This window comes from Brassica oleracea, chromosome C6, assembly GCF_000695525.1.
Source record: "Brassica oleracea var. oleracea cultivar TO1000 chromosome C6, BOL, whole genome shotgun sequence".
Taxonomy (NCBI): domain Eukaryota; kingdom Viridiplantae; phylum Streptophyta; class Magnoliopsida; order Brassicales; family Brassicaceae; genus Brassica; species Brassica oleracea.
This window is the reverse complement of record NC_027753.1, coordinates 2,026,736-2,053,525: the sequence shown is the minus strand read 5'-3', so window position 1 is coordinate 2,053,525 and position 26,790 is coordinate 2,026,736. Positions and strand designations below refer to the sequence as shown.

Genomic DNA, 26,790 nt, shown 5'->3' with positions numbered 1-26,790 from the left:
TTTACGACGAACACTATTCGTCGTAAATTTACATGGCGTTTACGACGAAAGTTGGATTCCTCGTAACTGCGTTGTAAACACCATGTAAATTTACGACAAAATATTTTCGTCGTAAATGTTCGTTGTTATAGGCACGTTTTCTTGTAGTGTTGGCATTAACATAAGCATTCTATGGAATGAAGCATAAATGGCAATGATGAAAACTGGAACTCAAACACTAACCACTAGGGAGGAGGTAACACAAAACATCCCGCAAAGAGTAAGAAGATGGTACTTTTCAAATGGGTCATGGAAGGATAATGATATATTTTCAGGACAAGGTTGATATAGTACACTAGAAAGGTTTGAGAGATTGATGGGGGGAACATGAAACACAAAATCTAGCCTATCACCCTTACATGCGGAATTTGAAGCTCTCACCAGGCGATGGATTGCATGAAACTCTATGAGAATTTTATCTGACTTTTGCGACAGATTATTCTCAGTTGGTGAAGTTGGTTTCAGAACCGAAAGATTTGTATGCTTTTCCAACTTACTTGGAAGAAATACAAAGAGTACTGAAAGAAAGTTTCTAACACCTTTGACATTACACACGATCCCATACCAACAAAAGAGGGAAATTTTTTGGAATCGGTGTTCGGAGTCAACCGTCCTATTTTGTCCACATTAACACATAGTTTTCAATTTAGTTAGAAAAAACGTGATCGAGTTTGTTTGTGTTTAAAAAAAACTAACCAATCACCCACTATAAAGGATGATACTCACCATACGATTATTCCAAGTGTCCATGAAAGATTTGAAAGCATTCCAAGTGTTCATGAAAAATACGAAAGCCTTATATCATTAAGACCGATTCCATAAGCAAATAGAGATCGTGTAGCCATAAGAACACCATAATCTGCAATAGTCGCTTATGTGCCAACATGTGTGCCCTGATTGCGTTTTACCTTTTAAGGTTACTCTCGTTTCAAAGACGTCGTTCAACTTACAATTGTTTGTCTATACAGAAAGTTAGGTCTCTTCCGGGATACTTCTTGAGTACATTTATATACTAAAACATGAACCTTTTTTTTGAAGAAAAAAGGTGGTTCTACTGGAACCACAATTCGACACTTTCTCATGGATCTGTTGGTACATCTGGAAGGCGAGGATGACAAACTTTTTAATGGGAAAATCATCTCCCCGATTGACACTCTCCAACTTGCTATCCTTGAGGTAGAATGTTGGAGAAAGGCTAGCCGAAAAGAGAAAATGAACGAAGATCATAACGGCTATGCTACACTACTTGGTGAGACAGTACCCCTTTGGACATCATGAATCCCAACTTGCCAAATCGATGCTTCATGGATCGATAATGGCAACATCTGTGGCCTAGGGTGGAGTCTTAAGGATCAAATGGGTAATGAATCATTTGGGACTACGTGTGTGCAACAAAAGCCTCTCAGACTTATACGCAGAGATGACAAGATTACTTTGGGCAGCTTCATGCATGATATACATTAAGATTCTCGATCCGTTACGAGTCTGACTGCTTAGATCTAGTGGATATGACTACGAATCCGATGGACTGGACAATATTCGCTTCAGAAATTGATGCATTCCAGAGTCTACATGATAACTTTGAGAACATGAGTCTACTTCATATCCCCTGAAGCAGGAATTAGGGGTGGGCAAAAAAAACCGAACCAACCGAACCGAAACCGATTCAAACCGAACCAAAGTCTATTTCAAACCATTCGGATGAATATTTTCTCAACCCGAATGGTTCAGTTTGGCTCGGTTTTAAACCGAATCGAACCGAAAAACCGATGTATTTTTGTAATTATTTAAATTAAAAATATTAGTAATACCAATATACTAAAATTCTAATACTAAACCACATATTTTCCATTTTTTATTGATTAACATATATTCTTCTAACCTAATATGTAATCATCAAAATATTTTCTTTAAAATATTTCATTCATTGGAGGCCTTTTAATTTTAATGACATTGGTTTGTTTTACGTTAGTTAACTTTCATTTGTTATATATACTTTTTGTGACTTTTTAAAGGTTTTTGTTTGAGTTTTATATTTAATTTAGTTCACATAGTTTATGTTTATATAATTTATGTTGTAAAACATAATTTTTCTTAGAAAAAATAAACTAAGAAAAATCTAATTAAACCGATCAAAAAAATAAACCGAACCGAATACAAATCAAACCGAATATAAACCGAACCAAACTTACTATGGTTTACTTCATTTGGAAAAATACTAGAACCGAACTAACCAAACCAAACCGAACTAACCAAACCGAACCGAAAAATAACTGAACTGCCCATCCCTAGCAGGAATGGCCGGGCTGGCTCATTAGAGAAATAGATGATCAGAGGAGTTATTTTCACTCATATAGATCAGACACGGTCTGACGAAAGTGTTCTCCCAAAAACTGTTTTGTCTGATTAAAATTTGGTCTAGTTAAGTGGGCAAGTGACAAAATGCTCCCACCTATTGTATGACCAAGGCTCCTGACCAAAACCGAAACTTACAATTGCCTGAAGCTTTTATACTTTTTAATTTGGGTATCAACTTTGAAAGGGAAAAAAAATTCAAAGGGACTGAGCCCAGAAAGCAGCCCAAAACAGAAATTGAATAAAAGGTCTCACAAAACAATATTTAGGGTTTAAGAAGAAAACTCCAGAGAAAGAGAGAATGGGGAAGACGACGTACAAGCGGTTGAAGGGAAGCCAGAGCTTCAGGCAGAGGCTACTTCTCTCGACCCTTTCCTCGACGCCTATCATCATCGATGAGATTCGAGCCGACGACATGATTCCCGGCCTCCTCCGTCACGAGATGTCTCTCCTCCGCCTCTTCGACACTGTCTCCGATGACTGCGTCGTTGAGGTTAACGAGACCGGTTAGCTCCTTTTCACCGCTGCTTTTATTCAATTCAGAGTTGCCCATCTTAGGACACAGAGTCAAAATCTTAAGATACTTGCATTGTTCTGTAATTGAAGTCTGAAGTGGGGAAGGCAACGTTTTTATCATTCAGTTTGAACACTTAACTGAAAAAATATTATATTTTTCTGTCTGAATTGGTCACTGGTCTTATTATCGTTGTCCTGTGGCAGGGACTCGGTTGAAGTACAAGCCTGGAATCATAATGGGAGGGAAGAACTTGGTTCACAATTGTGCCCTGACTAGATCCATGGGCTACTATCTGGAGCCATTACTTTTGTTAGGATTATTTGGAAAGAAGCCACTTTCTATTAGGCTTAGAGGTAACAACTCTTCTACTTCAGACAATGCAAAACCTGTCTCTCTCTCTCTCTCTCTCTCTGCTGTCGGCTTAAATATGATTTACCTTTTGCAGGTGTTACAGATGATCCTAAGGATCCGAGCGTTGACACATTCCGTAACGCTTCGTTACACATCTTAAAGCGTTTTGGAGTCCCTTCAGAGGGTTTAGACCTTAAAATCGAAGCCCGTGGAGTAGCTCCAGAGGGAGGTGGAGAAGTTCTTCTAACTGTTCCAAATGTTCAGACTCTAACCGTATGTGCTTTCTTCTTCTCATTTTGTTTTCTCTCCTTGTTCACTTCATTGCAAACTTTGTCTTATCTATTTATATTTCTCTGCCTCAGGCGGTCCAGTGGGTAGAAGAAGGAATGGTGAAGAGGATACGTGGTTGGACTTTCTCTGCAAGAGTTTCTAGCGACTTTGAACATTCCATGAGATTCGCGGCTCGTGGAATCTTTAACAACCTCTTGCCTGATGTTCACATCTTCAACGATCACAAATCTGGGCCTCAAGCTGGAAAGTAAGAATGATTTCAACTTTGAGCAAAAGAAGAAGATATATTGATTCAAAAGAGCTCATATTTTTGAAAAAAAAACATTTTTACACTGCAGATCACCTGGATACGGAATAACATTGGTAGCAGAAACCATAGAAGGGTGTTACATCTCCGCAGATACAACAGTGTCTTGTGGAAGAACAGATGAGACGGGAGAGGTCGATGAAGAGAAGCAAGAGAGAAAACCAGCTGAAGACACTGGAGTTGAAATAGCGTCATGGCTTCTCCAGGAGATTGAGAAAGGTGGAGTTGTTGATTCAACACACCAGGTACGTTTTTCTAATGATTAACATAATAAACACCAAGATCGATCGTTTTCAAAGTAAAGACTTTTAAGTGAGTATTGTTGATTGTCTGGTCTTATATAGGGATTGTTGTTTATACTATGTGCTTTATGCCAACAAGACGTGTCAAAGGTTCGAGTGGGACCGTTATCTCCTTATGGAGTTGAGACGTTGAGGAACTTAAAGGAGTTTTTGGGAGTTACTTTTAGCTTCAGACCTGATCCTTCGACAGCAACTGTCGTACTCACTTGCGTTGGAAGTGGTTTGGTTAACCTCTCTAGAAAGCTGTCTTGATTTCTCAACTTGTCGTGTTTGTTTACACAATCAATCAGCTTTACAGGTTTGTCTGAAGGAAAACGCTTTCTATTGTTTAAATGGATGTGTTATAATTTATGACATACTTTTGGTTAACTCATGATTGTTGATTATCCTGTATTTTTCTTTCACTCCTTAAATCTATTAAGCTCAGGCTTTTTTTTTTTTTCTGAAAGAGGAATGTGATAATGGAATTCACAAAGCATAGAGCTACGTAGGCGTTGGATTGAAATAGAAGATAGAAACCAACTAGATTGAGAGCATGTTGATACTTAGTCTCTTTCCTTCCCCTGAACATGGATCACTCTCATCAGCACTGAGTTTCTTGTTGTTGATTAGTTTCATTTTTGCCATGTTCGACTAGTAATTCAATATTTATCTTCAATAATAATGTAAACAGAAATGGGGTTCAGCTAAGACACATCTAATGTAAGATATAAACAGAGTTTGAGGCAACACAAACATAAATAAGAATGGCTTATTATACCTTGTTAAAAGAAACTAACTCTTACAAACCACAGAAAAAATAAAGCGTCATTACTAAGAGAATGAATTACAGAAACCACAATGTCGTCTACCTTTCACGAAACTGCTGTTAGATTTTGATCGTTTGAGTTGCCACGGAGGTAAGCAGCCTCTTAGAGGTGATTGTAGGAATAACCAGGGGCTCAAAGACACCATGGGCCTTTGGACAAAATAATTTTAATTTTTTTTTTCACGTATATTTATAGATAATTTAAAAATACTGGATTCCTATTCCTAATTTTTTTTAAAACTGGACCCCCTTTTTAATATTATTTTTGTAAAAAAAATTTGGGTCCGGGGTCCACACCCCTTTGCCCCTACCCTTGAGCCGGCTCTGGGAATAACGATGATGTTGAAAACTGTTTTTGTCTCATGGAGATGGACAAACCGTTGAGTGAGCTTCTAAGATTTTTTTTTCCTTCTTTTGACTAAAATGAGCTTCGAAGACAAAACATAGCTATGTGCAACAAACTGTTTTCATAAAACTTAACACCGAAATTAAAAAAAGTACACCTCATTTAAAACTTAAAAGTCAAGACCGATCCCTCTAGCCCGGCTTCAATCAATATATACTATATACAAATTGAATTTATAAACCATTAAAAGCATCCACGTAACAATCAATCAAAATATGACACATCATTGTATTAGTTTATTATTTATAGAAAATATTATATTTATAGAAAATATTAATATTTCTAAAAATTATTTATTTCAAAACAAAATAGAAATCAAATATCAAACAAGTTAAGTTAACAAAACTAAAAAATTATTAATAAATAAGATTAATATATCAAATATTTTTTGAATTTAATAGAAAAATAAAATACAAAACAATAATAATTAAAAATACAAGACTTTTGAAAAATTATAAATAAATTAGTTTAATTCATGATTTTCAAAGTTTAAGTTATATGCTAATGAAAATATTCACAAATAAAATGTACTATATATAAGTTGAAGATATAAATCATTGAGATTGTTCACATAATATTTTTAACACCAAGAATATTGAGGTTATAAACCATTGAGAGTATACACATAGGATTATAATATCCAATCAAATATATGAAGAATCATTATTTTAGTTTACTATTTTTAAAATGTTAAAATTTCAAAAAATGATTATTTCAATAAACATGGAATTCAATATCAAATAAGTAAAACTAATAAATAAATCATTAAAACAGAATTGTGTCATATATATATACTAAATATTCAGAAATTTAACATAAATCTATACTATATAATATTTGACATAAATCCATACTATATAAAATTTAACATAAATTTAACATAAATCTATACTATATAAGTCAATAAGGATGCCCACATAAGATTTTTAAAGACCAATTATAATATGGAAAATCTTTATTTTAATTTTTTTTTAAAGTCAATATCAAACAAGGTAAGTTAACAAAAGTAAATATTATAAAAAATCATTTAATGTATATTGTATTTTCGAAATTTGACACTAAAATAAAATAAAAAAATAAGAATTTTTTTTTAAAAAATACAAGACTTTCAAAAAGGTATAAGTAAATAAATTTAATTCATGATTTTCTAAGTTTAGGCTATATACTATTGAAAATATTCACAAAAACATATATATGAAAATATATGAAAAATCATAATTTTAGTTTGCTATTTTAAAATGTTGAAATTACAAAAATTGATTATTTCAATACAAAATTCAATATCAAATAAGTCAAACTAATAAATAAATCATTAAAATAGAATTGAGTCATATATATACAAAATATTTGGAAATTTAACATAAATCTATACTATATAAAAGTTGAGGTTATAAACCATTGAGGATGTCCAAGTAGGATTTAAAACGACAAATCACAAAACGACAAATCATCATATTAGTTTTCTATTTCTAAAAATGTCAATATTACCAAAAAAAATATTTATTTCAAACAAATATAAATAAGTATCAAATATTGTAAATTAAAAAAGTAAAAACATTATATATATAAATTAACTTATTATCTATAATGATATTCGAATTTAACATAAAATAAGTAATGAAAATATTAATTATTTTTAAATCCAATACTTTCAAAAAATTATAGTTTAATTATTTATTTCGAATTCCAATATTAATTAACTCATTATTTAAGTTTACTATTTTTTAAAAAGTTAATATTACCAAAAAAATGTCTATCTCAATAAATCAATATCAAATAAGGTAAATTTACAAAAGTATAAATACTATATTAGGTTAACATAATGTTTAATATTTTTTGAAAATTAAAAAATAAATAATGAAAAAAATAATTAATTTAAAAATACAAGACTTTCAAACAAGTATAATTATATAAATATAAATTTAAACTCATGATGTTCAAAGTTTAGGTTATATACTATTGAAAATATTCAAAATAACATATACTATGTATAAGTTGATATTATAAATCATTGAAAATGTTCACATATTATTTCAAAGCACCAAAAATATACCCATTTTTTTTTTAATTTGGTATTTCTAAAAATTTTAATATTACGAAATTTTTTATTTCAAAATAAAATATAAATAATTATCAAATAAGTTAAACTTAAAAAATTAAAAACATCATGTACAAATCTATACTATATAAAATAAAGTTTCGAAAATTAACATAAAAATAACAAACAAATATAATAGTTAATTTAAAAATGTAATACTTTCAAACAATTATAACTCTATAAATCTAAAACACATGATTTACAAAATTTAGGTTATATACTGCTGAAAATATTCAACAAAAAATATGTACTATATGTAATTTGATGCAATAAATCATTGAGAATATCCACATATTATTTTAAAGCACCAAAATATGTCAAATTATCATTTTAATTATTATTTTAAAAATTTCAAGATCTTCAAAAAATGTTTATTTCAAAATAAAAAGGAAAGTACTATTCAATTTAGTGAAAAGACAAAAAATATTAAAGGAATCAATTTGATATATAAAGTAAACATTTGAAAGACCAACATAAAATTAATTAAAAAAAAAATCTTAAAGAATACAAGAATTTAAAATAATAAAAACAATATGAATCTAAAGCACTTCTCATTACATATGAATCTAACAAAATATGATTTCAAAATGAAAGCTATTTCTTTCAAAAAAATATGAATAATAAATTTAACAAACAAAATTGCCAAATAACTAAAAGAATCAGTTTATTATAAGAAATAAATGTTTGGAAGATAAACATAAAATTAAGTAACAAAAATAATCTTAAAAATATAAGGATTTCAAATAATAAATACAATGTAAATCTAAATCACTTTTTCATTACATATGAATCTAAATAACATATGATTTCAAAATTGAGGATATATATTATTTAAGTGTTCACATAGAATTTAAAAATATCATTATAATAATATAAAAAGCAGCATCTTAATTTAATAAAGTAAATTAAAATATTAACTTATTAAAAATAATTAACTTAATATATAAAATAAGTATATATTTGAAATTAAACAAAAAATTAACAAAAATAAAAATATTCAAAAAGAAATAAAGATTTAAAAAAAATATTTATAAATAATCACATATGTAAAAATAAATAAAAATCAGCACAAAACTATAAAAAGATAAATTAAAATTTGTAAAAATTATCTTTAAAGTTAGATTGATATTTATAGCTAATTATTGAAAACTTAATATAATAAGAGATTGTTCATGTATGTAACACCCCCGAACCGTCCTAAGCATAGGTCGACCCACCGGCCAACAATCAAACAAGAACATGACTGACGGACGACCCACACCAAGGGTTGGAGATGAAAGGCCAACCGGCCAGCCAACAATCAAACAAGAACATGACTGACGGACGACCCACACCAAGGGTTGGAGATGAAAGGCCAACCGGCCAGCCAACAATCAAACAAGAACATGACTGACGGACGACCCACACCAAGGGTTGGAGATGAAAGGCCAACCGGCCAGCCAACAATCAAACAAGAACATGACTGACGGACGACCCACACCAAGGGTTGGAGATGAAAGGCCAACCGGCCAGCCAACAATCAAACAAGAACATGACTGACGGACGACCCACACCAAGGGTTGGAGATGAAAGGCCAACCGGCCAGCCAACAATCAAACAAGAACATGACTGACGGACGACCCACACCAAGGGTTGGAGATGAAAGGCCAACCGGCCAGCCAACAATCAAACAAGAACATGACTGACCGTCCAACCCAACACCATAGTCCGGAAGCGCTACGTGACAGGCTAGGGACGATCCGGTCAGAGTCACAAACTTTACTCCACGGCCTAGACCAGTTCATCCACTAATTCGTCCCGCTGCGTCAAGGCATAAGGCTTTGCAACCCGTACCTAGAGTTAGCGTTTTCCGTTAGATCAAGGCCTAAGGCTTTTCAACCCGTACCACGACCTAACGTTGTGTTAGACCGGACTAGTCAAATATCAGAGTACTCACGAAGCGCATATAAAACAAATACTTTATTGATTTAGGAAATATTCATACATGGAATAATTCGAGACTGGGCCCGGCCTAATGCCAAATCGAGCCAACAAACACATAACAAAATACCGTTTACAAAAGGCATGAAATCTACTTCGGCGGTCCTAACGTCCAGAACCAAGCTATCCGATCATCCTTACCTAAAGCGACAGTGTTCTAGGCGAGAGGCAGCTGGTTGATCGGAGAAGACTTAGCCAAAACCCAATAGACGACTTGACTGGACTGGACTGAGCTGATCTCGAATTGGACATAACCTCGGGTTCATCATGAAGAAACTGACAGGCCTCGACAGACTGATCTGGACTCGGACAGAATCTCCTTCCGCTTCTGGACAGTTCTTCGAACCTCCCGACGGAGTATCGAACTTCAGAACTTTGACTGATCTGAACCCGTGGAACTGATCTCTCTCTATACAGCACCTCCTCTTGACCATATAAGATACTGAGTAGCTTGGACGGACTTATTTGGACAGAACTTCCGCCTCACAATCGTAGAAAATCACTGATTGGACAGAATCTTGCTTCTCGGTGGAGTATCGGTCTTCAGAATCGATCATACTCTTAAATCGACCACTTTCTTTCTTTCTCTCTCTCTACCCACGTTTTTACTTTGCTTTTGGTGTGGAATGGATATCTGAAACTGAGGGAAGGCATGGGTATTTATAGAAATCATCGACCAGTAATATCGAGCCACACAGGCGACTGTGTGTCAGCCCGCATGCTTCCGGTTGCATGCGTGGAGACACACGGGTGCACACATGTCTTGCTGCATGACTAAACAACATGCTGAGTGACACACCCACATCCAGATGGCTTGCTGCATGGCTGGAGTCCATGCGATGTGACACACGGCCTGCTACATGTCGATCAGCATGCTTCGGTTGCAGATACGGCGACATCTCGTGCTTATACATGTCATGCTGCATGTTCCAGCTTCATGCACGGCGACATGTCGTGCTTCGGTTGACACTCAGCTTGCTAGACACTTGACTACACGTCCTTGACTCATGCGTTGAGACACCTCGAGCTACTCAGTTCATTTGCGCGATTTCGATCCTTCCGGTGAATTTTTGACCCGCGATCAATCCCGAATATTTTCCTGCTCCCGTTCTGATGCTCTGAATATTTTTAATAAACTACAAAATATTTCTGACCTTGACAGAAAATATTTTCCGATCCTTCGGCTTCATCGAAGACTTGCATAATACCGAAATTAGGGGTTTTGTCTGGGTTTTCCCGTCATTCTTCGATCCCGTCATGCTTACTGCCCGTCCTGCTTAATTCCCGTCCTGGTTCCAACTTACGATGTCTCTGATTTAATATTCCGCTGATACGAAGTTTTGGAGAAAACTTCGCAGTGAAGAAATGTCATGCTTCTAAAACGTCGAGCTTCTAAAACATCGTGCTTCCAAAAATGTTATGCTTCCAAAATGTCCGTCTGATCAATTTAACACATCTTCTAACTATGGTCGAGCAGCTTATTCGACTCATAGTTCACTCAGGTTCAATTCTTCGACCATCTCGTTCTTTGAAATTTCACGATCGATCTCTTTCGCCTGCGGTTCGACCACCAAGTTGATCCTCGACCAATCTTCTCGACCAATTGATCTCGACCATTTTGTCCCGAAGGGCGGGTTATCACAACGTACCTTATAGGAATTGGTATTGATCGCATATTATTAATAAAAATATAATTATGTATGTAACCTTTAATATGATATATATGGACTATATGCTTTTAAAATCAGAAATAAGTGAAAATGCCAATAAAAATATTTAAAGTCGACATCTTAAGTTAATATTCTTATAAATCTTAAATTTTCTAAAAGAAACAAAACAAAACGAAAAAAAAATGCCTACTTGATATATATGCTAACTCTTCATTAATTAAAGTCAGAATTATAAAATTATATCTTAAAGTATGTCAAAACATACAAATAGCTTATAAATCAAAATAAAATAAATAATTAATATCATAATACTTAATATGATCAAATAAATATAAAGGTAAACTGAAATTTAGTATTTGTTTTTTTTTTATTTATATTGGTCACAGCTATAAAATATTATAAATTTATAATATGTTATATGAGTTTCTTAGAAAAATAATGGTTGATTGTGATTCTTTTTTTACCGAGCTAATTTATTATTTAGTTTACAATAAGTTAAAAAGCTCTGTTAGATATAAGTTATGGTAACAATAATTTACAAATGTAAGAAATATATTGTTAAACAAGTCGTGTATCTATATTTTTTCAAATAATTTATTTATGTGTTCTAAAGCTGTTTTTATAAATAAATAAATAAACATAGTTATTTAGTAATCAACAATTAAAATTTAATAAATTTTGACATATATGTTTTTAAGAAAATCATTATAAAAATATTCATTAAACTAATCAAATATGTTTTTTAAAAAACCTCTAAATATTATGTAATCAATAAGTTTTTTTTTTAAATATGGTCATTAAAAATTATGCAAACTATATAATGACTTTTCATAAGTCTTTAGTATAATTCACCGATAAAATTTGTAGGACATATGCTTATAAAACTTTATTAAAGCAATTAACATAACATATAAAACTAAAAATGATCTCACACGAGTTCTATCAATAAAAGATATTTGAAACAAAATGTTATTAATATATATGAAAACATAAAAAAAAAAATCAAAGAGGCTAAAAATTAAAATAAATTAGTTGAAAACTCAAATAAGATTTACAAATAATATTGACATTAGAGTATAGTCTCAGGCTCTCGACAATAGAAAATAAAGATATGAAAAATATTCATTAAACATTTGTGAGTTGGAAAATATGTTATCTAAGTTTATGAAACATTTTTTTTTTTTTTTTTTTTAAACTTCCCATTTTATTCAAATAATAAACCAAAGGATTACAAAGAAACCAGAAAACATTATTTACAGACATTCTAGCCAATCAAAACTTCACTCTCCACTCTCTAGAAAATAGAAAACCACACAGCGAGGACCGAATCTTCTCCGTGAGCTAGCGTTTGGGCCCGAGCTAGCGGATCCAGCCTAAGCCTAATGATTTGCTTAATTTCAGCAATAATGGCCTCAGGTGGACGAGCAACAGCAGTGTGTACTCTTGAGTTTCTCTCCTTCCAAATGAGATAAAGGCAAGCTTGGTGAAGCAACCTTACAATCAACTTAACATTCTTTTCCCTCGCTGGATTCTTCAACCATCTTAATCCATCTTCGAAAAGGATTGGAGGTACCAACTGCAGTCTAGAAGTGAAGAAAGACCACACCTGTTTACTGAAGTCACAGTCAAAAAACAAGTGTTGTCTATTTTCATTGTGACCAACACACAGCACACAAGTCGCCGGCACTGCTAGTCCCCAACTGATGAGCTTATCTCTTGTAACCATCCTATCTCTTGCTGCCACCCACGATAGGAATGCATGTTTCGGAATACGGCCTGAGAACCAAACCACTTCATGCCAAAATACCTCCACCGTACTAGGAAATGGAGTCCTCCAAGTCTCACTAGTGGAGAATGTCTCTGAACCATTCTGACCATTAGTGACCCAAACATAAGTATCATCAACCTCTGAACTCAAGATAGGTTGAGCGTCAGGCATACTATCTCTAAGTTTATGAAACATGATGTGAACTAATAAAACATCATAATCACGCCATTAATTAATATTGTAACTAGATCAACTAGAAGATGTATCTAATATTTTTTTTTTATTTATATGTGTTTATTTTAATAAATAAAAAAGTATTTAACATTAGTTTAAAGTTGTATATATATTTATTTCTCTTTTTACTACATCTAAAATAAATTTACTTTTTAAATTTCATAAAAATATTTATTATGATTGAACTCTAAATAGAAAGATAGAGAAAAAAATTATAATAAAAATAATTATAAAGTGTACTATTTTTTATTATGAATAGAATGATCAATAATTTTTTAAAAAAATAAGATTAATAAATAATATAAATACGATTACAAATACACTTACACATTTACATATACAAAAAAGATATCTAAATATTAGTTTCTTAAAGAGTATAATTGTATAAAAATCTAAATGAAAAATAATAAAGCATATTTTGAATAAAACTTCATATAAAAATGTATATAAACCACTTATACATCATTATCTTAAAATTAATATAAAATGATACAAATTATTAAAATAAATTCGCGCGTAGCGCGAGTTGAAAATCTAGTCTATACTATATAAAAGTTGAGGTTATAAGCAATTGAGAGCGTCCACATAGGATTTAAAACCACCAATCTTATTCTGACAAATCATTATCTAAGTTTACTATTTTTAAAAATGTCAAATTTTCATAAAAATATTTTATTTCAAACTAGAATATAAATTAATATCAAATAAGGTAAATTTATAAAAATTTAAATACTATATTAAGTTATCATAATGTTTAATATTTTATTTATATTGGTCACAGCTATAAAATATTATAAATTTATAATATGTTATATGAGTTTCTTAGAAAAATAATGGTTGATTGTGATTATTTTTTTACCGAGCTAATTTATTATTTAGTTTACAATAAGTTAAAAAGCTCTGTTAGAAATAAGTGATGGTAACAATAATTTACTAATGTAAGAAATATATTGTTAAACAAGTCGTTTATCTATATTTTTCAAATAATTTATTTATGTGTTCTAAAGCTGTTTTTATCAATAAATAAATAAACATAGTTATTTAGTAATCAACAATTAAAATTTAATAAATTTTGACATATATGTTTTTAAGAAAATCATTATAAAAATATTCATTAAACTAATCAAATATGTTTTTTAAAAAAACTCTAAATATTCTATAATCAAAAAGTTTTTTTTTTTAAATATGGTCATTAAAAATTATGCAAACTATATAATGACTTTTCATAAGTCTTTAGTATAATTCACCGATAAAATTTGTAGGACATATGCTTATAAAACTTTATTAAAGCAATTAACATAACATATAAAAGTAAACATGATCTCACAGGAGTTCTATCAATGAAAGATATTTGAAACAAAATGTTATTAATATATATATATGACAACATAAGAAAAATCAATGAGGCTAAAAATTAAAATAATTAAATTAGTTTTTTTTTTTGGCAACAAACGGCTATTTTATTACTCAAACATGAGGTGGTCTGGGTAACCAGACCGCAGTAGAACTAAAATAAATTAGTTGAAAATTCAAATAATATTTACAAATAATATTAACAATAGAGTATAGTCTCAGGCTCTCGACAACAGAAAATAAAGATATGAAAAATATTAATTATACATTCTTTAGTTGGAAAATATATTATCTAAGTTTATGAAATATGATGTGAACTAAGAAAACATCATAATCACGCCATTAATTAATATTGTTACTAGATCAAGTAGAAGATGTATCTAATATTTTTTATTTATATGCCTTTATTTTAATAAATAAAAAATTATTTAACATTAGTTTAAAGTGGTAGATATATTTATTTCTCTTTTTATTATATCAAAAATATAATTAATATTTAAATTTCATATGAAAATTTATTATGATTGAACTCTAAATAAAATACTAACACATATGCATTTAAGAGACTTCAGTATGAGTATTTCAAATACAGATATTCACAAAAATATATAATACTTTTACTTTTATTGTAAAAAATTAGTAAATACAAAGCAAAGCTATATATTGTGCATATGCATTAATTTTTTTATGTTTTTTTGAAATAGAAGTAAAGCTAGATATTGTGCATATGCATTAATTTTCTTATATTTTTTCAAATAGAAAGAAAGATAAAAAAATTATAATAAAAATAAATATAAAGTGTACTATTTTTTGTTATGAATAGAATGATCAATATATATTTTTTAAATAAGATTAATAAATAATATAAACACGATTATAAATACACTTACACATTTACATATACAAAAAAGATATCTAAATATTAGTTTTTTAAAGAGTATAATTGTATAAAAATCTAAATAGGAAAAATAATAAAGCATACTTTGAATAAAACTTCTTATAAAAAGTATATAAACCAGTTATACTTCATTATCTTAAAAATAATATAAAATGATACAAATTATTAAAATAAACTCGTACGTAGCGTGAGTTGAAAGTCTATACTATATAAAAGTTGAGGATATAAGTCATTGAGAGCGTCCACATATGATTTGAAACAACCAATCATATTATGACAAATCTTTATTTTAACTTTTTTTTTCAAAATTTCAATTTAAAGCAAATTTCATTTAAAATAAAAAGATTCCAATATCAAACAAGGTAAGTTAACAAAAGTAAATAAATAAATTCATGATTTATTAAGAATTAATTTCACACTAAAATAAAATAAAAAATAAGAATTAATTTCAAAAATACAAGACCTTCTCAAAATTATAAGTAAATAAATTTAATTCATGATTTTCAAAGTTTAGGCTATATGCTATTGAAAATATTCACAAAAGCTTATATTATCTATAAGTTCAAGCTATAAATCATTGAGAATATTCATATATTATTTTAAAACACCAAAAATATGCTAAATAATTATTTTATTGACTACAAATACCCTAGATTACTCACAGAAATAGAAACACAGCAAATCAATTACTCCACGGCTGCACTTCTTCCGAATAACTTTCGGAGAAACGAAGTTGATCCCTATAAAATCACTCGAAACCTAAAACAGCTGACGAAGACTAACCAAAGAAAAACGGGAGATCCTATCCCTCACCGCTAAAACGTTTTCTGAAACCTACGATTTCGTAAAAATTGAAGTGTCCCTTCTATAGTAACTTATTCCGCGAATTGTCGATGTTTGTCACATAAATCTTATTTCGGAAAAAACTACTTGAAACTTCCAAGGATCAATCCCATGGAAACGAGAAAAATTTCTGATTAAGTTCGGTCGTATAATTAACCTCGTCACGGCTCTCGTACTGCTGAACTCGAAAACATCTTTACGGAAGAACTTTCATAAAATTCTGCTCGACAACATTTTGCGAAACAACTTTCATATAATTAAACCCGGTGACATTCTACGAAACAGCTCTTGTAGAGTTAAAGTCGATAACAATTCGCGAAACTACTTTCGTAAAATTAAAACTCGACGACGTTTTATGAAACAACCTTCGCAAAATTAAACTCGACAAAATTTTACGAAACAACTTTCATAAAGTTAAAACTCAATAACACTTTGTGGAATAACCTTCGTGGGAATAAACTTGACAATATTTTACGAAACATCATTCGTAAAGTCAAATAAGATCGTAAAAAAAGACTCTCGAAGAAGGAACGAGGTGGAGAGAGAGCTGAAAAGTGAACTCCGCCTATCAGCCTCTCTCCACGGTCTCACCGTCCTCTCTCCTTTGCCTCATCGCCCATAACCTCTCACCAAAGCCTCAACGTCCAACGAGTCTTCCCGATCGTCCGATGACTCTTCCTAATCGCTTATGACATCTCCTGATTGCCCTTGGTTATTTCAAAAACACCAAAAGGTTTTCGATGAGATACTTATTCGTTTTTGTAAAACCAATGATACAGAGACTCAGATCTGAAAAATATGGATCGCCGAACGAAAACCGCAAGACATTCTTCAGCCTAAAAGCGGCCAGGAAAGTAAAGAAATACAGAAAGAATCGATATTCTTACTATCCATAAGGGGTGAACAAACACGAGAAGAAGAAGGGGAAATGAGTAAGCCAAACGGAGAAGAGGCAAACCCGAATGTTCGAGAAAGCTAAGGTATGTCGGACTTGGAATTTTTTTGAAATCAGACTTAGAATTTTCGTATGAAGGTACTAAGAAATAAAAACTCTTTGGAGATTGCCTTAACTTTAGGGAACTTAGAAGTTAGGTGGATAGTCTAGCAAACTAAGTTTTAGGCAATTTTTTTGATCTATTGTTCCTTAATTGTTCATCTAGATCTTGCAAACCGATCTAAACTCTTGAAAAACTGAGAAACGATCGCCCCACATACTCAGCTCACTGCCTAAAGAAAGAAAGAACTAGAGACATGAACGTCGTCTTAAAATCGATTTGTTCCTAGCAATTTTCTTAAATACCGACATATTCCAAGTTGCCAACCTGAAAACCACCAAGTCACAATCCTAGCGTCGTCTTTAAACCGACCTAGATTATTGATCATCTCAATCCTCGAAAGAAAAAACGTACACAAGCCTTCCAAATATTGGTTCAACCATTTTCTTTCTTAAAAAAAGGAGGGAGTAGTTATGTATACTATTGCATCTAAGAATATAACTTCATATAAAAATGTATATAAACCAATTATAATTCATTATCTTAAAATAAATATAAAATGATACAAATTATTAAAATAAACTCGCGCTACGCGCGAGTTGAAAATCTAGTCTTAATATATAAAGTACAAATTTATTCTCTCCTAGGGTGTCCACGTCGCCATCCACGTCATCAATTCGGAGGTTGGGAGCGCGACACATGTCTAGGTAATTAAACTCACCGTTTCATTAATTAGGGAAACAAGAAAGTAACATGTGTGTTCATTTTAACTATTCACTTGGGCTGTTATATGGACTTCGGAAATGGTTGATTGCTGTTCTCAGTTCATTTTAACAAACCCAACCGTCTCCATAAAATACTCCAACGAAACCCTAAACGACAATACTGTTCATCTTTCTGCTGCAGGAATCTGACAACGTTTTGCGGTTACATTCAAGAGTCGTCTTCAACACAATCATTAACTATTGTCGGTCTATGATTCAATGGTTCCTCATTTATTGACTCCGACAGAAACTTCAACTATAAAAATGTGTGCTTGACCCCGTGAAATGCATCAGTCTTTCACCTCATTTATAAACTCTCTAAGAAACCTATCTTTGATAATGGCTAATTTCTTCGCCAGAAACACTTTCTGCATTGACTCCGGCTAAAAAGCTTACGACGAAGATTTTTTTTTTTTTAATAGGCTTGTGAATTCATTATAGAAATAATGGTCCAACAGATATAACAGTCCTTGAATCAAATTCTATTGCATCTAAGATTGCTAACAAATCATGGGTCAAGGAAAGCCCCAAAAAAAGATAAAAAAGAGTTTCAATGACAATAAGGTCTAGTCAACACCCGAGATAGTGATTAGAGCTTCACTAACTAATTCCTAAGCTGCTATTCGATTACCAATAGATGAATGCTTACCTTGCTGCCGGAACCTGTAACAAGGACATTAATCAGGGAGCAAATCAACCGGAGAATAATCCTAGGGGCCGAGGATTATCCCGAAGGCCAAACCGAAAGGACGGAAGGCGAGGCGAGGATGGCAAGGTCCCGGTGCGGCCCCAATCCTTTGGAACCCACTCCATAGACAAACACGACAAGGCCATGTAGACCCTATGTTGGGGTCAAAAGCGGACACGATGAACTTAACATCCAAATACCCGTAAAAATTAACATGAACGTTTTTACGAAAAGTATTCTTCGTAAAGATTACTTTTACGAAAATTCTTGCGGTGAAATGTTGCGTTAATCTTGGTTCATTCATCAAAACTAAAAAACACGTTCACTAAACGTCGGAAAAAGATACAAACAAGGTCGCCGCGTAACGACCGAGCCACGAACAAGCCGGTCGCTACGTAGCGACCGATCCGCAACGAGTCGGTCGCTATGTAGCGAACAACCAAGCCTCTCGGTCGGTCGCTACGTAGCGACCGATTAGCAACGAGTCGGTCGCTACGTAGCGACCAATTCGCAACGAGTCGGTCGCTATGTAACGACCGACGCAGCCTCTCGGTCGGTCGCTACGTAGCGACCGATTCGCAACGAGTCGGTCGCTACATAGCGACCGACCCAGCCTCTCGGTCGGTCGCTACGTAGCGACCGATTCGCAACGAGTCGGTCGCTACGTAGCGACCAACCAAGCCATTCGTTTGGTCGCTACATAGCGACCGATCCATCACGGACCCGGTCGCTACGTAGGGACCGAACTGTCTCGGATATCGATCAACGGGTGCGACCCAAATCCGTGCATTCTCATATGTTCCTCAATGCTAGCTCCATGTACCGCAGTCATATCATCTCTCACTCCCATCGATTGGAGTTATCATTTAAACTTTACGATAAAAATCGCGGAAAGTTCATTCTTATCGATAAAAATCGTGATAAACGTTTCGAATCGAAAGACGGCCCAGATTGGTCTAAAGCGCAATTAGAAACCCACTTATGATTTTTTAAGGAAAACCCCATAGATACTATGGCGGTTCATACTTAGTCTGCAAGAAAGGATAAATGTCAAAATTCCGCAGATAAACGTTAAGTTTCCGCGGATAATCATGAAAATCGGAAAAAATGAAATATCTCCATTTTTGAGTTATGACGGCTTAAGGGCAGGAAGGGAAAAGCTCAAACCGACCTTAGAGGGAGTATATAAGGAGTCCTAGGCGAGAGGCACACAAAGAGAACTTTTTCAGAGCAAACTTAGCACTTAGAGCATTTAGGCAACTTTCCGTTTTTGTTATTTCGAGCTGCGACTCAACTAGGTTTTGCAGTCTTAGGTTGTTAGAACTAGGAATCTCGCCGACAGCTCTCATAGCCGAGGCTTCTACCTTGTTGTAACGCTCATACGCGAATTCGGAATAAGACACATTTTGCTTTTTTTTACGATTTCTTATTTCTTTTCGTCTTTACTTTCGTGTTCTGATTGCTTGGCGTGTGGTTTAGCAGATATCCAGGACCTCTGTGAAATTAGGGTTTTCCTAACTTTCCCAATTTAAACGGAAATCGACAGTGCGAATTTTGGTTCCCACAGTTTGGCAATGGAAAGAACATACGAGACATGATCGATACGGACGTCATCTCTTTTAAAGGTAGAGCAACGGTCAACCATACCAAACCTCGCAGCGACCTCCTTGTCATCGAGTTGACGATTCAGAACATCGACGTTGCGAGAATCCTAATCGATACTGGAAGCTCGGCTAATATTATTTTCAAAAACACCCTCGAAAGGATGAAGATTGACCCGTCTGAAATAGCAGAAAACCCTAGCCCGCTAGTAGGACTCTCAGGGGAGACCACTTTTGCTCTCGGGTCAATTAACCTCATAGTCAAAGCTGGAACTATGGAAAAAAACGCGGAGTTCCTAGTTGTCGACAGACCTGCGTCATACAATGTAATCATGGGCATACCGTGGTTGAATCTTATGCAGGCAATTCCATCAACGTACCATCTTTGCCTCAAATTCTCAACCCCTCGCGGAATCGAAACAATCTGGGGGAACCCGAGGGTATCACAAGTCTGCTTCGCCGCAGAGCTAAAACGAAAAAAATCATATTCCGATAACACTCCTAGGAAAAAGTTGGCTTCCGACAAAAAAGCCCAAGAACAAGATTCGGCATAACTCTTCTGGCAATTGCGGAAAGCCGAAATTCTAGAGGAAAAGCGCGAGCCAACATGCGAACCCGTGGTATCAGTATGTCTTGACGAAGCATTCCCCGAACGATGCGTCGAAATCTGAGCCAACCTCCATGAGCCTTTAAAGACTAAGCTCATAACTTGTCTAAAAAAGAATCTCCACGCATTTTCCTGGGCTGCGGAAGACATGCCAGGGATTGACATTAACATAACCTGCCACGAACTGAATATCGATCCAACCTTCAAACCAGTGAAACAGAAAAGACAAAAATTCAGACCTGAACGGCTAATGCGGTCAACGATGAAGTCGAAAGACTGCTTAAGGTCGGGTCGATAACAGAAGTAAGGTACCCGGACTGGCTCGCCAAACCTGTAGTGGTCAAGAAGAAAACCGGGAAGTGGCGAGTCTGCGTTGACTTCACTGACCTTAACAAAGCCTGTCCAAAGGTTAGCTTCCCCTTACCGCACATCGATCGATTAGTCGAAGCAACAGCGGGAAACGAACTCTTATCTTTTATGGATGCCTTCTTGGGTTACAATCAAATTATGATGAACCTTGACTATCGCGAAAAAAATGCATTTATTACGGATCGCGGAACTTATTGCTACAAAGTGATGCCTTTCGGCCTCAAAAATGCCGGCGCAACTTATCAACGACTCGTGAACCGGATGTTCTCCGAAAAACTCGGTAAAACTATGGAGGTCTACATCGACGACATGCTCGCCAAATCCCTCCATGCAGAAGATCACGTATCTCATCTTGAGGAATGTTTTGCGCGGTTAAACTTGCACAACATGAAGCTTAACCCGGCGAAATGCAGATTCGCCGCGACATCGGGGGAATTCCTCGGTTACCTGGTTATATTCCGCGGTATCGAAGCTAATCCAAAACAGATCGGTGCACTGACCGACATGGCTTCACCCAAAAACAAGCGGGAAGTACAGAGATTAACCGGGAGAGTCGCAGCACTTAACCAATTCATCTCGAGATCAACAGACAAATGCTTACCTTTCTACGAGATCCTACGGGGGAACAAAAAATTCGAGTGGTCAGAAGAGTGCGAAAACGCTTTTCAACAGCTGAAACACTACTTAGCCACTCCTCCGGTTCACGCAAAACCTGTCGAAGGAGAACCCTTGTTCTTATATATCGCAGTATCGGCAACGGCCGTAAGCGGCGTCCTGATCAGAGAAGAGCGCGGAGAACAGAAACTCATTTTTTACGTAAGAAAAACTTTGCTAGATGCTGAGTCGCGATATCCGCTAATGGAAAAACTAGCATACGAAGTCGTAACCTCGGCACGAAAGCTCCGACCGTATTTCCAATCTCATACGATCGTCATCCTCACGACCTTCCATCTGCGGACGATTTTGCGTAGTCCGAGCCAGTCGGGAAGACTAGCCAAATGGGCAGTCGAGCTAAGTGAGTACGATATAGAATACCGACCAAGAACGAGTGCAAAATCCCAAGTACTCGCGGACTTTTTGGTAGAACTACCGACGGGAACCATGACTAACAAGGAACCAAATTCAACATGGGTCCTTCACGTCGACGGATTGTCATCTGACCACTGAAATTCAACATGATCTGATTCCCGATGACGGATCGTCATCGGGAATCGGAATTCGCCTCACGTCACCGACCAATGAAATCCTAGAACAATCGTTTAGGCTAGAATTCCTCGCGTCCAACAACGAGGCCGAGTACGAAGCGCTCATTCAAGGGCTACGATTAGCTCACGGATTGAAGATACGCAACATACTATATAAAAGTTGAGGCTATAAGCCATTGAGAGCGTCCACCTAAGATTTAAAACCACCAATCGTATTCTGACAAATAAACATTTTAGTTTGTTATTTTTAAATATGTCAATGTTTCCAAAAAAATGTTTATTTCTTATTAAAAAAGAAATCAATATCGAATAAGGCAAACTAACAAGAGTAAAAACATTATACATATATTAACTTAATATATATATATATATATATATAATAATAATTTCGAAATTTTACATAAATTAAATAAAAATAATAATTAAATTTTTGAAATAAGTCATAATTTATGTGCTAAATAGATACGGTATTTTTATTTTTAAATTAGAAACAAAAATGAATATTTCTTTTTAAAAATATATTTTAAAATATTTCTTTAATTTAATTTTGAAAACTAAATCAATTTAAAATTGTTATTGTAATTAAAATATAATTAAAAGTATTTTATATAATTATTAATTTTTGCTTACAATCAAAACTAAACTAAAATTTAGTTTCTAATTATACTTTGTGATATTTATAATTTTAATTAACTAATCTCGAAAATATATTTTTAAAAGATTCTAAATGATATTTGAAAGATTTTGTCACACATTTCTTTAAGATATTTGATAGTATTTCAAATAAAAATAAAGATATTAAAAAATATTATAAATAAATTATGCAAAATTTAATAAATTTTTTAAGGATGGTACATATAAAAAAATCATGGGAAATTACCGTAAATACCACATTCATAATACTACATTTCATGTTTACACTAATCACTTTTTCTTCACTTTTAATGAAGTGTAAAAGACATTTATACCCCTAGGACTAACTAATCTAGACTTAGGGTTTAGAGTTGAGGGGTGGGATAGGGTTTTTGGAATGTGAAATTTAGGATTCTAATATAGATATAAATAAATACTTAAAAAATATTAAAAAAATTTAAAACAATAGTTTCAAACATAATTTTCGATTTTCAAAAAGAAATTTTGAAAAAATAATAAAAAAAAATTCAAAAAAGAATTTATAAAAAAGTTCAAATTTGAAAAAGTATAATTCGAAAACATAAAAAAAATTATTTTTTATTTTTTATTTTTTATTTTTAATTTAAATAATAATTTATTATATATAAATAACAAAAGTATAAGAGTTTTCGGCCACTTAATGAAGAAGATATTTTTGAAAATATTCGTTTATTGGTGGTAAAGATGAAAAATGGTACTATAAAAGTGATAAACATAAAATTTCCTCAAAATCATACATGAAAGAAATGACTTCTATTTTAATAATATAAATTAAATCTAAAGCACTTGGTTAAAGCTAAACCAATTGGTTAAAGCTAAACCAATTATCAGTCTCAATCTATTGTATTCATATACCTCTTATTCTTGGAATAAATTGGGCCCTTAGATATTACTAGGGATCAATGACCCCGCGCAAGCGCGGGTTTTTTTGTTTTGTACAATAATTTTAACAATTTTTGTAGTTTTGTTATATTAATGAGTTTAATTGTTTTCCATTATTTGATTTATATTTTCTATTGTATTTTTTGTGTGTTTACGTTAGGCGGTATGATATCTATAGGTTCGGATCCTCTACAAAATGTACTTCTCTTGTTCTTTGCAGTTGCACCTTGTTTAACTTTGTATAATTGTTGTCTTAGTTTTATTCCAGTCTATTTTGCATCACCACTCATTTGACTGTCTCTAGTTAATTGAATCACATTAAATCTCAGTTGTATTGAATGGTGACATTATTTGTTTCTGTTTATAGGAAATCAATAGGTAAAATGTAATCAAAGCTGTTGCTTGTTTTTCAAGGCTCAACAGTATCCCTCTTGGTTTTATTTTATGATATCTCCTGTTGTCCGTCTAGATTGAACCTATAAGAAAGTTAAAAAAATTACAATATACGTTCATGTTATATTCGAAGTCGTCGTAATTCACATCATTTGCTTTAACGTATGTGTATGGTCTGTGTGTATGTGTATGGTAAGGTTTTTCTTATTAGTTACATTTGAGCCATGACCATATTTTTGTAGAAGTGTCGCAGACTTTTATATATTCTTCCTAGTTTTATCCATTTTGATGAAATCTGGTAAATATGAATATTAGAGCCTTATAAATTCTTATCAGTAAACTCTGTTAACGATCGTTTTCTTCTGCTGAGCAATGGTGCCTTGAAAACAAAAAGTACATAACAACAATAAGTAAGCTACGTTTTCATGTTCCTTTCAAGACCCTATGCTTTTATTTGACGGTTTTAGATTGGACATCGATGCATTTACAACCGCTCATGATTGTGCTCTTCATGAGGTAATGAGCATTGTAGCCATCTCCATTGTCTGCTTCGTAAGATTCCAAGGCTGAAGCCACATCAGCTGCTGCTCTTTTCTCAATCTCATTGCGCTTCTGCAGTTCCACCTTTCTGAGCAGGAACTCTCTCTCTCTCTCTCTGCAACACATAATGCTCCATAGATCACATAAACAACCTACACCTTGTGCTGCATAAGGTTCAGTTTAATCCAAAATTTACTTGCATAATCTTGAAAGAATGGCCAATTTTGCGAAAAAGGATAGAAATTGAAAATAATAGGGAGCTGGGTAACATTAAAAACCACCTACATTCAAAATCAAATAGGCATGATTGAAGTATTATACACCTATGAGAAAGATTTTGCAAGTAGAATCCATTGATCAAATAAGATTGTATTAAAAAGTTTTAGATTATTAGATAGAGGTAAGAAACAAAATCAGAACTTTTGATGGGATATATTTAAGGAGTCAGACCTGCAAGGAATAGCTATGGATCCAAGCATTGTGGCAGGCTATTGATATATAGACCTATATAGACCTAAAGATCAACCCATCTACCAAAACCAATCAATACAAATTCAAAATCAAAACCACAGATCACAACCAACCAAAAAATCTAATTAAGATTATAGCAAGAACGCACTTGGATTGGATGGTGAGGTGGTCTTTGTGATGGGCAAGACAAAGAGAGCAAAGCTCACCGTTGGTGCAGTCTAAGATTGCAATCACCCTTGTGAAAGTCTACATGAACCTTGCAGTGAACAAAGAACTGCTCTTTAAGCAGAGGTTTTAGGCATGGCGGCCATCAATTATCTTCCTCCTCTGGTCCACCAGCTCCCTACACCAAAACCAGTACAGTTTGATTATCTGTTTCAGAACATAAGAATTTGATATACGATTATATATATATATATATATATATATATATATATATATATATATATATATATTTACTCCAAGAGAACATTAAAACACATTTTAGAATATCGTAAATGTATGAGAAGAAAAATATTGGCGAAAAGAAAATGATAAGAAGAGATCGACCTTGCATTCTAGATAGACGTTTCTTCACTTTGCCTTCACAGCCTCTGCAGCGACAGTGAAGAGACACTTTAAGAACAACCACCTGCTTTTCCAAAACAAACACACAACAAAATCAACCCTCAAATCACTCGTCGTTTTACATTCAAGCTCTATTTTACTTTACTTTACTTGCATGGTGGTCTGAACCAGAAGAAATCTTTTTTTTTCTCTTCCACGGCAGCGTTAGAGCCTCTTCTTGCCTCAGAAAATTAACCTTCCTTCGCTACAACCGTATCTAAACCAAAGTCAAATGTTTTTCATCTCTGAGTAGAAGACGAACTGAGACATAAAAATCAAACCTGGCTGAAATTGAATAGATAAACTGAATAGAAGACGACCAACTGTTGGGAGTATTGAAAGAACTTGAAAGAGACGGCGTTGACGCGATGCTTCTATGGAGGATATACCCGGGCAAGAAGAATCGCTAGTCGTTAGAGAACATGGAGGAGTCGAAAAGATCGCTTAAGAAAATGATCCGCCGGGGAGTGGTGGCTTACTCGACGAAGTGGAAGAAGAACGGGCCGATTTATCCTAAGCCTACTAATCACACTTTAAAGGCCACTCGTTTATAAAAAGAAATTAATAGCGGTGGGACCCATAAACATGCTGACTGTCGCTTCAGGAAAGACTCAACTGGCTCATTATATACCCTTTATATTAATTTAAGATTGTTTAAAAAGTTGTAACCTTAAGTTTGTACTAATTAAAAAAAAAATTTGTTTAGGTGTAACTTAATTAAGATATCAATTTAACTTATGTGGCAGCTTAAAAATAAATTAGAAAAATGTTGGTCCA

The 26,790-nt window shown here is 33.4% G+C and overlaps 2 protein-coding genes and 1 long non-coding RNA gene across 8 annotated transcripts; 1 reads left to right on the top strand and 2 right to left on the bottom strand.

Moving 5' to 3' along the window:
• Positions 1 to 2,671: 2,671 nt before the first annotated feature.
• Positions 2,672 to 4,603, top strand: LOC106298289 (probable RNA 3'-terminal phosphate cyclase-like protein). Its single transcript, XM_013734390.1, has 6 exons — positions 2,672 to 2,900; positions 3,115 to 3,264; positions 3,357 to 3,535; positions 3,625 to 3,800; positions 3,892 to 4,105; positions 4,205 to 4,603. Exons 1-6 carry the CDS (start codon positions 2,696 to 2,698, stop codon positions 4,412 to 4,414), a joined length of 1,134 nt encoding a protein of 377 aa, XP_013589844.1. The 5' UTR covers positions 2,672 to 2,695; the 3' UTR covers positions 4,415 to 4,603.
• A 7,815-nt stretch (positions 4,604 to 12,418) lies between these two features.
• Positions 12,419 to 13,063, bottom strand: LOC106297198. The gene has a single exon (XM_013733482.1). The coding sequence runs from the start codon at positions 13,061 to 13,063 to the stop codon at positions 12,419 to 12,421; it is 645 nt and encodes a 214-aa protein (XP_013588936.1).
• An 11,644-nt stretch (positions 13,064 to 24,707) lies between these two features.
• LOC106298656 lies at positions 24,708 to 26,527 on the bottom strand. Of its 6 annotated transcripts, XR_001261525.1 has the most exons (6): positions 26,295 to 26,527; positions 26,125 to 26,230; positions 25,957 to 26,038; positions 25,556 to 25,750; positions 25,387 to 25,466; positions 24,708 to 25,100 (listed from the first exon to the last, which is right to left on the bottom strand). It is a non-coding gene; the product is annotated as an uncharacterized LOC106298656 (long non-coding RNA). The 6 variants fall into 6 exon arrangements; XR_001261526.1 differs by lacking the exon at positions 25,387 to 25,466 and having other exon boundaries at positions 26,115 to 26,230; XR_001261523.1 differs by lacking the exon at positions 25,387 to 25,466 and having other exon boundaries at positions 26,120 to 26,230.
• Between the last annotated feature and the right edge of the window lie 263 nt (positions 26,528 to 26,790).

Coding starts and splice junctions, on each gene's coding strand:
- LOC106298289 (XM_013734390.1), top strand. CDS start 2,696: ATGGGGAAGACGACGTACAAGCGGTTGAAGGGAAGCCAGAGCTTCAGG. Junction 2,901..3,114: donor CGTTGAGGTTAACGAGACCG/GTTAGCTCCTTT, acceptor GTCCTGTGGCAG/GGACTCGGTTGAAGTACAAG. Junction 3,801..3,891: donor TCTGGGCCTCAAGCTGGAAA/GTAAGAATGATT, acceptor TTTACACTGCAG/ATCACCTGGATACGGAATAA.
- LOC106297198 (XM_013733482.1), bottom strand. CDS start 13,063: ATGCCTGACGCTCAACCTATCTTGAGTTCAGAGGTTGATGATACTTAT.